The sequence below is a fragment of the Pholcus phalangioides genome, unplaced genomic scaffold (genome assembly GCF_987345545.1).
Source record: "Pholcus phalangioides strain wild (caught in Gottingen) unplaced genomic scaffold, Ppha-v1.0 ptg000010l_1, whole genome shotgun sequence".
Lineage (NCBI taxonomy): Eukaryota > Metazoa > Arthropoda > Arachnida > Araneae > Pholcidae > Pholcus > Pholcus phalangioides.
Window position 1 is genome coordinate 8,753,726 of NW_028301603.1, and position 17,186 is coordinate 8,770,911.

General features: G+C 40.0%; 1 protein-coding gene across 1 annotated transcript in view; it reads right to left on the bottom strand.

Moving 5' to 3' along the window:
- The window catches only part of LOC149080850 (neurexin 1-like), a 196,835-nt gene that overhangs the window by 32,605 nt on the left and 147,044 nt on the right, over nucleotides 1-17,186 (bottom strand). Inside the window, exons 5-7 of the mRNA XM_089237516.1 lie at nucleotides 8,772-9,106; nucleotides 2,536-2,562; nucleotides 2,256-2,426 (exon numbers count right to left, since the gene is read on the bottom strand). Of these exons, the coding sequence (XP_089093642.1) occupies nucleotides 2,256-2,426; nucleotides 2,536-2,562; nucleotides 8,772-9,106 (533 nt within the window). The remainder of the gene's footprint in view (nucleotides 1-2,255; nucleotides 2,427-2,535; nucleotides 2,563-8,771; nucleotides 9,107-17,186) is intronic.

Consider the following 17,186-nt stretch of genomic DNA (forward strand, 5'->3'; position numbering starts at 1 on the left):
ATGGAGAGGTGTGCGGCAATCCAACATGATGCCTGCCCAGAGCATTAAACCTCCTCCGCCATAATGGTTGATTTCGCGGACATTGGAGGGTAGGTAGCGGGTCCCTGGTTCTCTCCATATGAACGTATGGCGAGAATCGGCGCTTAGGCTGAACCGGGACTCATAAGTGAAGAGAACGGTCGCCCATTGATCCATACTCCAATCTCTATGCTCTCTGCACCATGATAAACGGATTCTCCTGTCTGAAGAAGAGCGGGACGCAAACATTCTTGCAAACAACCCTCTCTCATGAAGTCTTTTGGAAACAGTCACCCTTGATACACGGGTTCCTGTGGCTGCATACAAGTCACGAGAGAGCTGAGCACTCCTGTTACGCCTCGCTATAATCGACAAATGGCGATCTTCTTTGTCCGTCGTGGCTCTTGGACGACCTTGCCCAGGCTTTCTCTCGATGGATCCGGTATCCTGGAACTGTTTCCATAAGTTACACACGATGCTGGGCGTTAAATTGAACTCCCCACAAATCTGGACTTGAAATTGGCCTGCTTCTAGCCTCCCCGCAATTCGCCACCTCATTCCATCATCTAGAAGTTGGTGGTTACTCATTTTTACTGTTACAATTTGAAATTAACCGATTGCTGCAAAATAACACCAAGAAATTCGCCGAGGTGTGCTAGCGAACGAAATGCGTCTTAACTTACGCGCGCGCTTATAAAGCCTGTTTCTCTACTGGCTCCGCCTACACATACGCGTACGCTTACGTATTTGACGTACAAGATTTGCATTTTTGTCTAGAAGCAGTGGTTTTACATTCAGTTCAGTTCTTTTCATGAAATTCCATAAAATACGCAAATTCTCTTAATTTATTTCACCAGTGTAGCATAATTAAAAAAAAACCCTCAAAATATATATTTTTTAAGTTAAAAAGAAAAATAGTAGTACTATTTCAGTACCCTGTAAAACTGACTCGAGCCAAAGCAAAATGACAGAAATGACTTGGTTACAAAAACACGTTTTGGCCAAAACGCAGATAATTCTTTTCTGTCTCTCCTCACAATATAAACTACATTATTTTCCGGAGGCACTTCCACAGTCCAGTCTAACTTCTCTCTTCGACAATGCACATAGCAAATTATGAAAGCATTCAGATTTTTTCAAGACTGACGCCCTTTCGAGACCACTTTCAAAAGCACAGTGCAAAATTTATAGATTATAAGGTGCAATGTAAATTAGTGAAAATGAACCGGATGGTTTCACTTTGCGTTGTCCAACCTTTTTTTTTTTAAAGGATTTGTCTACATTTTACTGTTCAATGCCAGAGTAATCGTTTTTTGCAAATGAAGCACTTTCACTTCTAGATCTTTACTCAGCATTGCAAATATAGTTTATGGCTCTGCATGTCTTAAAAATACAGAGGACAATTGAATGCTACAAACTTGGAATAAGCCTATGTATCCAACTGCTTTATTATAAAAACTGTTGTTTCATCTACACACAAAATGTGCACCATAATTTCCACTGACGAATGTTAGTTACTGTACAATGAATAGTTCAAGATCGTGAAGCAGTAAATGCAAAATTATTTTTCCCATCTAGACAGAATTTTTTAATGGCCCTACTTGTTGAACCCTCAAACTAGGAAAAAGAAAGATTAATAAACGAAATGGTCCACACATACGCGTTCCCCCGCAAATGACCTGAAAAACTAAAATTTCTGCTTCGGCACAGAATCATTATTTGCAATTTATTATTTAAATTCTTTGCATTTGTATTATTTGGCAATGTACCGATGACTCCAAGATGATTGATTCCTCAATTAAAATCAATTATACAAATTTTGTTGGTAGGATTTGGTGGGAAAGTAGGGCAAAATCTGTATCTCTCTACGACGAACGGTTGATGAGAGAAAGACCGCATTAGCACTTAGAAAAAAAGCTCAGTTACAGTACTTAAGGGCCTCATGACCGCTTCGGGACGTTAACTTACGACCGTGAAAATGTATCGAAATACATTGACGAAACATTTGTACCATTGCTGCCAAAGAAAGCATTTCTGGGGAATTTCAGGAACGTGTGTAAGAAAACCTTGCAAAAAAATGGGGGGAAAAAAAGTACAGGGTTTAAATTTTTTGTTCTTTTACGTGCCCGCGTCGGACATGTGGTCGACAAAACAAAAAAACATGCCCGGTTGAAATTTTTTACATGCCCCGGGCATGCCGGGCGGCCCCGTACGATATCCTGTCGATGGGTCCTTACCTTTTTAACGCACCCGACGAAATTGCTGCGGACAGTCGAAGCGGCCGGTGGGAGGATAGAAGGCAAGTGAGGATCCACGCCGCCGATGAACACTACGCCACTGGCGAGTGTCGAGAACGCACCGGCCATCGAACCACGCTCGGTGTGGACGCCGTCGACGGTCACGGACAGCTGAAAACCAAGACAGACAAGGACCCATCCATTATTACAAGAAACTATTTTGTGGTGTCAGTGACTTTAAATTTTCTCTTTTAAAATAATAATAGAAGAAAAGACTTACGTGGCAGAAACCCGTGGCCCTGGTTATCTGGAAAACAAAATATATATACATATATATTTGCGCAGTTTTGAGCAATTGTTACAGAGCGTGTCCTGTAAGTCCTAATGTATGTGGCCTTTGTCTCATCAAATGTTCGTCGTAGAGGTATGATTCCATTATAAAAAATGCTCAAAATGTGTTCGAAAATCACCTTGTACGAGTTTTGCAAGTGAAAACATAGTTAGGTCCTTCTGTGTCTTCTAATTAGGAAGTTGTTGCCGTGTCTCTCCTGAGGCCAAAAAAAAATCCACGTTTCCAAGTGCAATATTTGCTGAGATACCAAAAAAACGGAAAGAACAGCATAAACAGACGGACAACGCCCCTGTCCTTCATTAATGCTGTTTTTCCCCAACTTCCCTCCGATTTTTGAATTCGAGCATCTCAGAGAATATTGCAATTTGCGCAAAAGCATGGGGGATTTTGTTTTTGTTGTTGTTGTCCTCAAGAGAGGCAGGGCAACAACTTTTTTAATTGGAAATTAGGGGACGGAGGGACCCTATAAAAATTTAGTCCTTTTTTTTTTATTTTGTGACACACTGTATTTTCACCGTCGGAACTGGAACAGAGTGATTTCTGAACACACATTTAAATTTTTTTTAAAATTAGAACCATGCCTCTTCGGCGAACAGTTGATGAGATAAAGGCCACATTAGCACTTACAGGACACCCTGTATGAATACAATTCAAATCTCTTTAAAGGGCCATTCCTTTGCCCCCGTTCTTAAATTTTTTTTTTTAAAAACAGACCTGCCATAGAGACACCCTTCTGAAGTAAAATCATGTACGGGGGGGGGGGGATATTAGACCATCCTAACCGAACGGTGACCCAGTCCATATTTCATGGAATTTCCAACTGAAAGGTCACCGCCGGATAATGATATCATCTATCCCCACGGAGCCCCAAGATCAGCCACACAGGCAAACAAAGAATATCAGACCAGAGAAAACATTAGCCTTTTCCTGGTAATGTGCGATTATTTCAACAATCGACAAGAACCCCCCGGTAAGTATAATAAGACACAACGGCAGTCAGGGCCGTAGTTACGCTAAGGCAACCTGGTCCATGTCCGAAACTTTGGGGGGGGGGGGGAAGTGGAAGCACCAGGTTAGTGATTTCGATATAGAAGTACGACGATTCAGCAAACATAACTGCGATGATAACCGATGAATCAAAAAATGTTCTGCAACAATGATTTGTCAAACTATGTTCTGCAACAATGATTTGTCAAACTATGTTCTGCAACAATGATTTGTCAAACTATGTTCTGCAACAATGAATTTTTAAAATAATGTCTGTAACAAAGGATTTTTAAAATAATGTTGTGTAACAATGAATTTTTAAAATAATGTCTGTAACAAAGGATTTTTAAAATAATGTTGTGTAACAATGAATTTTTAAAATAATGTCTGTAACAATGAATTTTTAAAATAATGTCTGTAACAATGGATTTTTAAAATAATGTTGTGTAACAATGAATTTTTAAAATAATGTCTGTAACAATGAATTTTTAAAATAATGTCTGTAACAATGGATTTTTAAAATAATGTTGTGTAACAATGAATTTTTAAAATAATATCTGTAACAATGGATTTTAAAATAATGTCTGTAACAATGGATTTTTAAAATAATGTTGTGTAACAATGAATTTTTAAAATAATGTCTGTAACAAGGGATTTTTAAAATAATATTGTGTAACAATGAATTTTTAAAATAATGTTATGTAACAATGAATTTTTAAAGTAATGTCTGTAACAATGGATTTTAAAATAATGTCTGTAACAATGGATTTTTAAAATAATGTTGTGTAACAATGAATTTTTAAAATAATGTCTGTAACAATGGATTTTAAAATAATGTCTGTAACAATGGATTTTTAAAATAATGTTATGTAACAATGAATTTTTAAAATAATGTCTGTAACAATGGATTTTTAAAATAATGTTTGGTAACAATGAATTTTTAAAATAATGTCTGTAACAATGGATTTTTAAAATAATGTTGTGTAACAATGGATTTTTAAAATAATGTTGTGTAACAATGAATTTTTAAAATGTCTGTAACACTGGATTTTTAAAATAATGTCTGTAACAATGGATTTTTAAAATAATGTTGTGTAACAATGATTTATCAAACAATGTTGTGTAACAATGATTTATCAAACAATGCTGTGTATCATATGATTTGCCAAACATGTAACAATGATTTGTCAAACAATGTTGTGTAAGAATGATTTGTCAAACAATGTTGTGTAAGGATGATTTGTCAAACAATGTTGTGCAACAATGACTTTTGCCCAGCAATATGACGTAACAATGACCTTTGTCCAACAATGTGACGTAACAATGACTTTTGTCCAATAATGTGACGTAACAATGACTTTTGTCCAACAATGTGACGTAACAATGGCTTTGTCAAACAATGTAACGTGACATAATCATAATAATACTGCATAATGACTTCAACAAATAATGCTCTGTAACAAGGTCTTGCTCGATAGATGTCATTTATCAAACAAATGTTCTGTGTGATAAAGCAATACTGTGTGACTGTGACTGCTTAAACAATGTCCTGCAACAATGTTCAATAATTGACGTATATATTTGAGCCCGCGTGCACCCTTCCTCACAGTAATCTATGACGAAGACCCATGAATTTTTCAATGTCCTATAACAAAGACTCAATGCAACAATAGTGAATATAACTGTCTCATTTATCTAACATTACTTTGTGACAAGAATGTTCGAACGGTGCCTTGTAACTGACTAATCAAACAATGACCGATAACTGCCATCTAAAAATACTCTTTGACAATGATAAATCAAAACAACGATGCCTAATTATAACAAATAACATCCTGTAACAATGACTCAATTCAACAATGCTCAATAAATGGCATATATATTGAACAGTACGTTCGCTGCAACGAAGGCCGACGAAACAAGGTCCTGCAACAATGACTCAATTTAACAATGTTCAATAACTGTTACATCGCTAACGGTATTCTGCGATGGAGACTCATCAGTCAATGCCCTATGACAATGACTGATCAATCAATGTCCTGTAACAATGATTGATCGATCATTGTCCTGTAGCAATGGCTGATCATTAAATGCCCTGTATAAAAGTTCAATCTTATCGCACAACGACTGATCAAACAATGTGCTAGAACCACGACATTTTTTTTACATTGTTGTTATTATAGTAGTTTAGACATTGTTTCATGTCGTTGTTATAGCCCAAACAATGCTCAATAACTGTCATCTAACAGTACTCTGAGACGAAAACTGATTACGCAATGTGATACAGTGCGACAATGTCCTGTCATCTATCCAACAATATTCCTTGACGGTGACTGAGCAAACAATGCCCTATAACAATGACTCGATGCAAAAATGCCCAGCAGGACATTCTACACGTTTCATTATACATCAGCACCTCTCTCTCTCCACTACTATCCAATTCAACCAGACCCTAATTCCGAAACAAACCTTCCCCAAACACAATCCATTCCTAATAGAGTTTCCAGCAGCAGCCGCTCCTATAATAGACCCGATTCCGATATTCATTAATAAAAATAAACGCAGCATTGGCGAGACAGAGAGAGAGAGAGAGAAATCCGGATGCTAATTACATTAGCATGTAATTAGCAAGAACGTGCCTCGAGTGCTTGAGATACACATGCGTTCTATTGCATATACATCTTCTCGTGTATGTTCATATTTCGAGGGATCTTCTTACCCATTGATTTGTGACCAGAGTGTGGGAGCGAGCGAGCGAGCACCCTTCGTATCACCGATCAATCTCCGAAATAATATCGGGATAAGGAGCACTGATCAGTACAGAAATGGACGGGGAAGGGGGGGGGGTGAGTTCCGTGTAAATCTCGCGGAATTTCGCAAAACACGAGAAATGTTTGCCAACAGTTTTACGAGCTCGCGTGTTGCGTGCTTGACGTGTATTCAATTCACGATTTCGCCTATAATTTAAGTCCCCCCTCGTTGAATATAGCGTTTAAGTGCGCTCGTGCTTCCATGGACACGGAATTGGGAACCCGGGGACAGCTCGTGCCGCTGTCCCGACGGTGCGTATCAGCATTGGCCGGAACTGACCAATATCTGGTACTAGAGTCCGGCACTTATTGGCCCATGAGAGAGAGAGAGATTTGTTGGAATCTGTGCACAGAGAAATTGCCAGTTGTTTAATATGTATTTATGAAGTACCAGAGGCCCCTGGGCAAAGGGACAGTTTGGAGCCCCCTCCCATCTGACAAACTATCTGCCTACGAATTTACGTACCTGCTTACTCTCGAAAATCATGGTACCAGATCTCTTTATCGTAAGCTCACCTACGCACTTGAGTATTATCATGCCGGAAAATCCTATCGCAATTAGGACACACGAGGACACTTGGGATTCCTCGAAAGGGTACAATAGGTCATCAATACAACTCAACATGTTGATACTCTAATCAATGGCAGATTTATTTTAACCAGAGAATTCAAACCATATAATAGAACTTCCACCCTATTGCGAAACCACCACCAGTTTGAGAATTGTTTTGTTCAAAACTTGGGTTCTCATAGAGCCTGCGTCATTTTTTTAGTCTTTCATTTTTTTTCTCCACAGTCATCTGGGTTCCCGACAGAGGGCTCTGTTTCATTTTTTTTCCTTCCCAGTCATCTGGGTTCCCAACGAAGAGAGGCTCTGTTTCATTTTTTTTTCCTTCTCAGTCATCTGGGTTCCCAATGAAGAGAGGCTCTGTTTCATTTTTTTTCCTTTTCCAGTCATCTGGGTTCCCAACGAATGGAGGATCTGCTTCATTTTTTTTTTCTCCACAGTCGTCTGGGTTCCCTGACAGAGGGCTCTGCTTCATTTTTTTTCCTTCCCAGTCATCTGGGTTCCTTGACAGAAGGCTCTGCTTCATTTCTTCCTCCTTAGTCATCTGGAGGTCCCATGAGAGAATGCTGCGTTTTTCGAGTCATCTGGAGTCCCAAGAGAGGATCTACTTCATTTTTTACTGATATCTATGGTTCTAATATTGAGAGGATCTGTTTTATTTTCCCCTCTCCAGTGATATCTGGTGTCCCAAAAAGATTCTGCTTCCTTTTCCCCCGCCGGTTATCTGGTGTCAAGCAGGACCTCTGCTTGATGATCCCCCTCAGCCACCTGGTATCCCTCATAGCGGCTCTACTTCATACCGTCCCCCCCCCGGTTATCGGGGGTCATAATAGAGGATCTGCTCCCTCCCTCCTCCTTTCAGTCATCTGGTGTCCTATACTATAGAGAGACTCTGTTTTATTTTTTCCAACCAGTCATCTGGGTAGCTCCTAATAGTAGCTCCTCCTCCTAAGCTCCTAATTATGACCCAGGGGATGTCCAGTTCGATGGGGAGGGAGGAGGGGCTCATGTCGGTTTAGATGTAGGTAAAAGATCTTTCAGACGTACATGCTCACCCCATGGCGCGTGGGTCAAATGTGGCAGTCGGTGTCATCAGATATGACCCATGACCTGTAACCTAAATTTGTAGAAATGAACTGAGCGGAATATTACCAGATCACTCAAGTTGCTCGCGGAACATTTCCTCTGTCCTTCGCGACACCCACACCTATATCACACCTGTGACCCGTGGCACATTTTCAGATCTTTTCAGTGACCCGTGGCACATTTATTGATCACTTCTGTTACCCGCTGCACATATACAGATCACTTAAGTAGCCCACGACATGTTTTCAACCTCCCCCTCCAGGTGGCCCTAACTCTCCAAACAAAAGGTTTTGCGAAACTATGGCTTAGAGCAGGCATCTTCAACCCGTTGCTCGCAAGCACCACGAAGTACCCAGAGTGCTCGTATTTGATTTTGTGCTCGTGAGCACTTGATCAACGTGCCGATCGAAACACCTTGTAAAAATTGCATTTTAAGGATCGAAATCATCCTGATTTCATGCCTTCGTATGTTAAATTTGCCGTAAGGGTGCTCTTGTTTTTTATGACGGGTACAGACAGTGCTCGCGACTTGGAAGAGGTTGAAGACCTCCGGCTTAGAGGACTGAATCTCAGAGGACATACCGAGCCTTGGATCAGCTCTAAATTCTTCACGAGGCTATTTTACCCACGCAATCTGATTTTCTAGCATTAGCCTAGTCAGTCTTCCCCCCGAGAAATATTGGTATGATAGGTATATCATACTTTCGACTCACCTCTCGGACTTTCCTGTTGACGACGACCCTGTGCCACTGGTTGTCGTCGAATCGTATCCGGGTCGGCCTGACGGTCCTCTCGATCCTCGACCCGGAAGCCCCCAGTCGAGTCGAGACAGTCAGGGCCCCGCCTTTCAGCGAGACGTGCAGGAAGTCTCCGGATTCCGTGTCGGTCGTTGTGGACACCAGCAGCACGAGCAGGCCTACGGAATGCCGGGTGCGGAAGTACAGGGAGGTCCTGTCGCTCCAGGAGACGAGGGGCTCGCCCCCACGGCCCCGGACCTCGAACTCCAGGTATTCATTGCCAGCGAACGTCGCTTCTGATGGCGGCCTCTCTGTGGAAAGACACATACAGATGGATGAGTCACACGCAATTTGGAATGGCGTTATTGTTTGAACCAGATGGAATGATGGATGTGCAACAATCACTCAATGCAACAATGACTTTATGAAACAATCGTCACTATCAATTATCCATATGAAAACATAATAAGTGTGATTATGACCGCTGCTCTTTTTTTGTGATGATTTACTTCATACAATGCTCAACCCATAACCCGCGGGACAAATGTGGTCCCCTCCCCCAGAGTCATCTGTTATTGCCCGCCACCTCAAATCTAAAAATGAAGTAAGCGGGACATTACCAGATCGCTTGAGTGGCCCACGGTGCAGTTCCACGTCACTTAACTGGCTTGGGGCGCTGTTCCAGATCACTTGAGTGGTCCGCGGAACATTCCCCACTTCAATTAAGTTGCCTGTGACACACCCTTGAGATCACTCTTAAGTGGCTTGCACTTCATTTAAGTGGTCCGCAGCACATTTGAAAGATCACAAAAGCAGCCCGCGGCACATTTACAGATCACTTAAGTGGCCCGCGACACATCTACAGCGGACACGTTTTGGAACCCTCAAGTGGCCTCCATTTTCTCAAAAATGTTGAGCAGTTGAGCATCCTTGACTATCGTCAACAATACAAGGTAACAATGATCTAATTTAGACAATAAAACGTTGCAATAACTTCATCATTTAATGCAATGTAACCATGATTTACACTCAAACAATGCAACGTGATGTGGGCTCAGTCAAACGTCGTGATGTAACAACAACTTCATGAAACAATGCTCACTAACTATTATTTACCAAGCACAACTACGTGACGACCGACTGGTCAAAAATGTTTTTGTCACAATGATTTCGTGAAACAATGGCATAGGCAAACAATGCAACGCGTAACAATGACTCTATCAAATTGTGCATTATAACGGTGACTTTGATTAAACAATGCTCACTATATTTTCAACCGCAACTGTACGATGATCGACTGATCAAATCATGTTCTGTAACAATGACTTACTTCATCTATTAATATAACGTATCAATGTCTGATCAAACATCACAACGTAACAATGACTGAAGCAAACAATGTTCATTGCATTTTCAAAGTAAATTTGTGATAATGACCGACCGACCACCATCAATCAATGTTCCGTAACAATGCCTTCAACAAACAAGGTAACATAAAAATGATCAAAAAATGCTCTCTGCGACAATCACTCGATCAAAGAATTCCCAATGACTATGATCGATAAAATAATTGTTTGATCAAGTCATTGTTGTAAAACATGTTCTTTGATTGTGAGCGATCGAATAATGTTGCATAATGTTGCAATGACTTGATGAAACAATGCTCAATGACTATGACCGATCATAGTCCATAAACTTTTATTAAAAATTATTTGACCAAGTCAAACAATGTTTTACCAATGACTTGATCAAACAATGTTTTACCAATGACTTGATCAAACAATGTTTTACCAATGACTTGATCAAACAATGTTTTACCAATGACTTGATCAAACAATGTTTTACCAATGACTTGATCAAACAATGTTTTACCAATGACTTGATCAAACAATTTCTTATGACTATGATTTGATAAAAACCAATCAATTCTACAACAATGACTTGATCTAACGATGCTCTATTAGTATCACCGATCAAATGGTGTTTTACAACATTGACTTGATTAATCAATCTTCTATGATTAACACCGATCAAATAATGTTTTATAACAATGACTTGATCAAATAATGTTTTATAACAATGACTTGATCAAATAATGTTTTATAACAATGACTTTTGATCAAATAATGTTTTATAACAATGACTTGATCAAACAATGCTCTATGACTATGACCGATCATAGTCCATAAACTTTTATTAAACATTGTTCGACCAAGTCAAATAATGTTTTATGGCAATGACTTTGTCAAATAATGTTTTACCAATGACTTGGTCAAATAATGTTTTACCAATGACTTGGTCAAACTACCTATGACTATGATTTGATAAAATGATGTTCTATAACAATAACGATCAAACAAATCTCATGACTCAAATTAATGACTTCATGAAACAATCCTCAATCACCAATCAGACAAACGTTTCATTCCGTTTTAAAACAATACTCTGTTACAATCACTTGATGAAACAATGATGGGTGACGACGACCTACATCAACCACTGCGTCACAACTAGGCTAACCATATTTCTTCGTGGAAAATACGGAATATATAGAGATAGAGTAAATACGGGAAAAGAAACGGGACTTTATATAATGGGAAAAGTCGGAACGAGTGGACTTAATGCGGTCGCCCACGCCACTCATGGAAATAGAGACCGTTAACAAAACTCCGAAGATATAAAATGGCCATTTTATGCCAACGTTTGGAGGATTAGAAACCATCCACGGATTGCTTATGGACGGACAGCATCAACGCACTTACCACACGCACGCATTGTCGAGATCTCACACATTGTTGGAAATTTTGAGAGTGGAGGATATCCAACGTCAATATGCGGCGGCACATTTTCTCCTGCAAAAAATATATATATATTCCAATGTCCACACAAGAAAGAAGCGGCACTCGAGAGATAGAGTTGGGAGCGAGGCTATCAGTCATGTCAGTCATGTCGATTACCTTCCGGCGCGACCTACGGACGCCCTCGAGATATGAAGGGGGGGGGGGCGGCAAATAAAAGGGACGCCGGGAGGCTTTTAAGATCCCAAAACTCTTGAATGAAGACAAGCACAATTACGCCCGAAAGTGCTTACTTTGGGAGAAAGGAAAGTGAAAGTCACAGATGGATGGCACTCCCACGCGGATTGGTTCTTACTTTCCGCCATCAACAATCTCTGCCCACACACACCACTAATGATATATTCGCCGTCGCCCCCACTCAACAGCCATTATTGAGAAATGTCTTGCGATTTCGAAAACTTTTCGACGTTAATAGTTTCTGGAGGACTGCCGATTGTTTGGAATCATTCATTGGGGTCCGGAGCAATATCGGTGAATTGTTATCGAAGCGTTTCCCTGTTTGTAACAGTGTTGTAAGAATGCTGTAATCCAGAGCAGTGTGTCTGAACCTTTTTGAGCCCACGGCCCCCCATTGAACCATACAGTGGAACCTCTCGATAACGGACACCCATGGGACCGGAACTTTTGTCCGCTAACGGGGAGTGTCCGCTATTGGGGAGGTACAATATAGAGTAGAACCTCGTTTACACGACTTACACATTTATACGACGTTTGGCTTCGGTCGCAATTGGTTCCTATGTGTGTGTGAAAGTGATAAAAAGGTGGTTATGCACAATCATCAATCGTCTCGATAGAGTTTGATTAAATTTCACTACATTTATCACTTTTATCGGTGATTTACGCATAATTATTTATTTTTTATCCTTTTTTTTAATTATTATCAATAGTTAATGCAATAATTAATAATTATGCAATTAATTATTTTTACCCGTACATGATACGTACACCACACATATTTTGCAATAAAAATTATATTAAAATAAGTGTGAAGAAAATATAAAAACATTCATAACATTATTAGTCATGTAATGTTGGCTTTCTTCACCCGTACCAACGTGTGCAAAAACGAAACCACCATTATTACCATTCGAAATCAGCATCTTGGATCATAATTATGTTCGATTAATCGAGTAATTAATTGACGGAATATATGATATTCCGTGATATATTTACCAATACGAGCTTGGGATTATACATATAATCACCGTTGAATATGATAAATTCTCCATTTATGAACAACAATTCACAAATTAGAGTTTGGAAAAAAAAAAGGGAGTTTGCCTGATTTGACTGTCCGCTATCGAGAGTATCCGCTAACGGGGAGTGAAATACACTAAAGCTCTATTCCACGGGACCGGGGATCAAAAACGTGTCCGTTAACGGGAGGTGTCGCTACAGGGGAGTGTCCGTTAACGTGAGGTGTCGCAACAGGGGAGTGTCCGTTAACGGGAGGTGTCGCTACAGGGGAGTGTCCGTTAACGTGAGGTGTCGCAACAGGGGAGTGTTCGTTAACGGGAGGTGTCGCTACAGGGGAGTGTCCGTTAAGAGAGGTTTCCACTGTATTTTCTTCTCGTCTTATCCGGGCCACCTCCGCACTGTCACCCAAGAGCGAGATCCTTTCTATTTATCGAATTGAGTTTAATCAAAACTAAATTTATGATGAACAAAATTTTTATAAATAAGATTGATTTCTGGAACCCTGGTTGAGGCACACATCCAAGGTAAGTGGTTAACCTTTCCTCTCAAGAGCCGAATTATATGGCAAAAATAGTTGTGTGTATAATACGGGGTGACCCAACGAACCTACACAATAAATTTACCCTGCCGACACTTCACTTTGGGCCCGCACCTACCCTGGGCGAGAGTTCAGTGAGCTTCCTGGTCGTGGGGGTTTTATATCATGGGTCCACTGCTTTCTACGGAAATGCTGTCGTCTATTGAGTTATGTTGAAAAAAGCTCCGAATGTTTTCTATATTTTTATGTATTCGGATTATATTATGTGTAACAGTTTTGAAATATATAAATTTTTGAAATCATGTCATTCATTTGTGCACAAACCCCGCGTATAAGCAGGAACTCTGCTCTATAAAAAGAACTTTCATGTGTTCACAAGAAATATATACGCAGAAAACATATACACAGACACCCCGCTTCATTAAAGGAGCGTTTACATTATTATATGCGCAGAAACCCTGCTTCATAAGAAGCCAGTTGAAATTTTATAAGACCCGTTAACGGTTTGGCAAAAACATATACGCAGAAACCCAGCTTCATAAAAAGAGCTTTCACATTAATATATACGCAGAAACCCAGCTTCATAAAAAGAGCTTTCACATTAATATATACGCAGAAACCCAGCTCCATAAAAAGAGCTTTCACATTAATATATACGCAGAAACCCAGCTTCATAAAAAGAGCTTTCACATTAATATATACGCAGAAACCCAGCTTCATAAAAAGAGCTTTCACATTAATATATACGCAGAAACCCAGCTCCATAAAAAGAGCTTTCACATTAATATATACGCAGAAACCCAGCTTCATAAAAAGAGCTTTCACATTAATATATATGCAGAAACCCAGCTTCATAAAAAGAGCTTTCACATTAATATATACGCAGAAACCCAGCTTCATAAAAAGAGCTTTCACATTAATATATACGCAGAAACCCAGCTCCATAAAAAGAGCTTTCACATTAATATATACGCAGAAAGCCTGCTTCATAAGAAGCCAGTTGAAATTTTATGAGACCCGCTAACGGTTTGGCAAAAACATATACGCAGAAACCCAGCTTCATAAGAAGAGCTTTCACATTAATATACACGCAGAAAGCCTGCTTCATAAGACGCCAGTTGAAATTTTAGGAGACCCGCTAACGGTTTGGCAAAAACATGTACGCAGAAACCCAGCTTCATTAAAGGAGCTTTCACATTAATATATACATTATATCCAAGGTGTAAGAATATATCCAGGGTATGTTTAAGTGTACTCGACTGTATGCAGAGACCGAGCTTCATAAAAAGAGCTTTCGCATTTGCCAGATATATATACGTTGAAACCTTCATAGAAAGAGCTTACGGATGTGCACCAGAAATATATACAGAAAAATCCAGCTTCACACACATTAAAAAGCCAGTCGAATTTTTATGAAGCTAGCTTAACGGATTAACCAGAAAAAAATCCACACCCCATAAAAACAGAACTGTTCGAGTTTTATGAAGTGACTTCACGAATTCGCAGAAACCCAGCTTCATGGGAACAGCTTCCCGATTTTTATGAAGCCAGTTTTTGATTCGCCAGAAACCCAGCTTCATAAAAAAAGTTTTCATATGCACCATAGATCTGTGCAGACAAATCCACTTCTTGAGTCACATTATCATAGAGCCAACTTCACAAAAAAGAGCTAGCGCATTTGCCAGATATATATACGCTGAAACCTTCATAGAAGGAGCTTACGGATGCACCAGAAATATATACACAAAAACCCAGCTTCACACACATTAAAAAGCCAATCGATTTTTTATGAAGCCAGCTTACGGGTTCACCAGAAATATATGCGCAGAAATCCACCCCCCCCCCCCCATAAAAAAGAACTTTTCGAGTTTTATGAAGTGATTTTACAAATTCGCAGAAATCTAGCTTCATGGGAGGAGCTTTCGGATTTTTATGAAGCCAGTTTTTGATTCGCTAGAAACCCTGCTTCATAAAAAAAGTTTTCATATGTACCCTAGATATGTGCAGATATTCCCGCTTCTTGAGTCACATTATCATGGAAAAATCTTTTTGCGAAGTTGGCTCCAACTCACCATGCATATCGAGAAACTCTACTTCTTGAAGTGCTTTCGCATTCACCTTGTTATGCAGAATTTTACACACGCTTACACTTCCGGCACAACTCCCTAGGGGGCGCGGTAGCCCGGTCGATAAGATGCTCGCCTAAAGTATCAAAGGGTATTTAGAGGTGTCGCGAGTTCGATACCCGGTTCGTCCTTGTCCGAAAACTTTCCTGACACAGGGGTACAACAAAAAAATAGCGACTTGACCGCAGCAAAAAATTGCTACCGCAGGGAGTCCCCCATCGACGGGTTAGCGCACCAACCTCTCGATGAGTATAAAAAACAAGTCTGCCGTTCGAAATCGGCAATAAATTGTAGGTCCCGGTCTAATTAGCCCTCGTGTGCAGAAAATGACCGTGGTGCGAAAAAAGGATCAAGGATCAACAACTCCCTAGGCAGTAAACAGTCCATGGGGCGATAGACCTAAGTTGTGCTCGGTTTAAAAGAAAGAATCTTAGTTTTTATTGAAAAAGTACGAATGCACCATCCATATGCAGAAACTCACTTTCTCTCAGAAACACTTCCCAGATTCCAAACCATACGCAAATCCAGAAAAATACCTCGATGGATAGAACCATTCTGTACAAGGCACAGCGTCTTTAATATAAAATATGGAAAAGCACAAAAATTGTGCCAACTGCACACGCATGCAAATTTAAAAAAAAAATGGAAACCCTGTACACACACATAAGAATTTAAAATAAAATAATAATAATAACAATAAAAACTGTCTTTCGCTCCACCAAACAGCACACGATTAATCTTCTGGGAGGGCCGTTGCATAAAAATTCAGGCGGAGGGGGGGGGGTCGTGGTACGACGGGCCGTTCCTCCCCGGTTCTTGATCGATAGCCTTGAAGCATCTGAACCTGACCGATTGATCGATATAGACATCTGTTACCGTATCGATTATTCCGGGAGAAGACGTATATATCCCGGATAAGGTCGATGGGTAAAAATACATCCGGGGACAGATAAATACAGTAATGAGTGCATCAGATGTCGCTGAAGGCATCTCTTGTTATACGAAAAGGGCTGGTGAATGCATGTGGGGGAAGGGGTTGAGGGGGACCCCCGAATCCTGGAGGAATTGTTTATTACTTTCGTGAGATTAGAAGGGGGGGGGGGACCCTCTTGTGTTGAGACATTGAAGAGTGTGGGGGGGGGGATAGAGCGGTGCATGTAATGCGAATGTCGATTCCTTATTGTCTTTTTGCTTTCTTTAAGGAGTAGGAGAAATGTCTCCTCATCGAAAGACATCCACGTGGAATGGCCATTACGAGGTTCCTCTTTTTAATTTTGTTTGTCGGACGGAATGTCGCAAATACAACAGGAGAAATTGCTCGATGAAGGATTGGAACTTAATTGCTTTTTCTTTTTTTTAAAAACTTATTTAATTAAAATGTTCCTTTTTACTGTTTCCTTATTGTTATGGTTATATTTAGTGATTTTGTTTCTAGAAAATTTTGATTTTGTGATTTCTATTTTTCTTCTATTTAATTATTTTGCAAATGTAGTCCATTTAGTCTAGGTCTATATTGTCCCAAGAGAGGCTCTGCTTTGTTTTTCCAATCCCAATCGTCTATAGGGTCCAGAGAGAGGCTCTTCGACATTTTTACAATTCCGGTCATCTAGTGTCCCAAGAAAGGCTCTTCGACATTTTTACAATTCCGGTCATCTAGTGTCCCAAGAAAGGC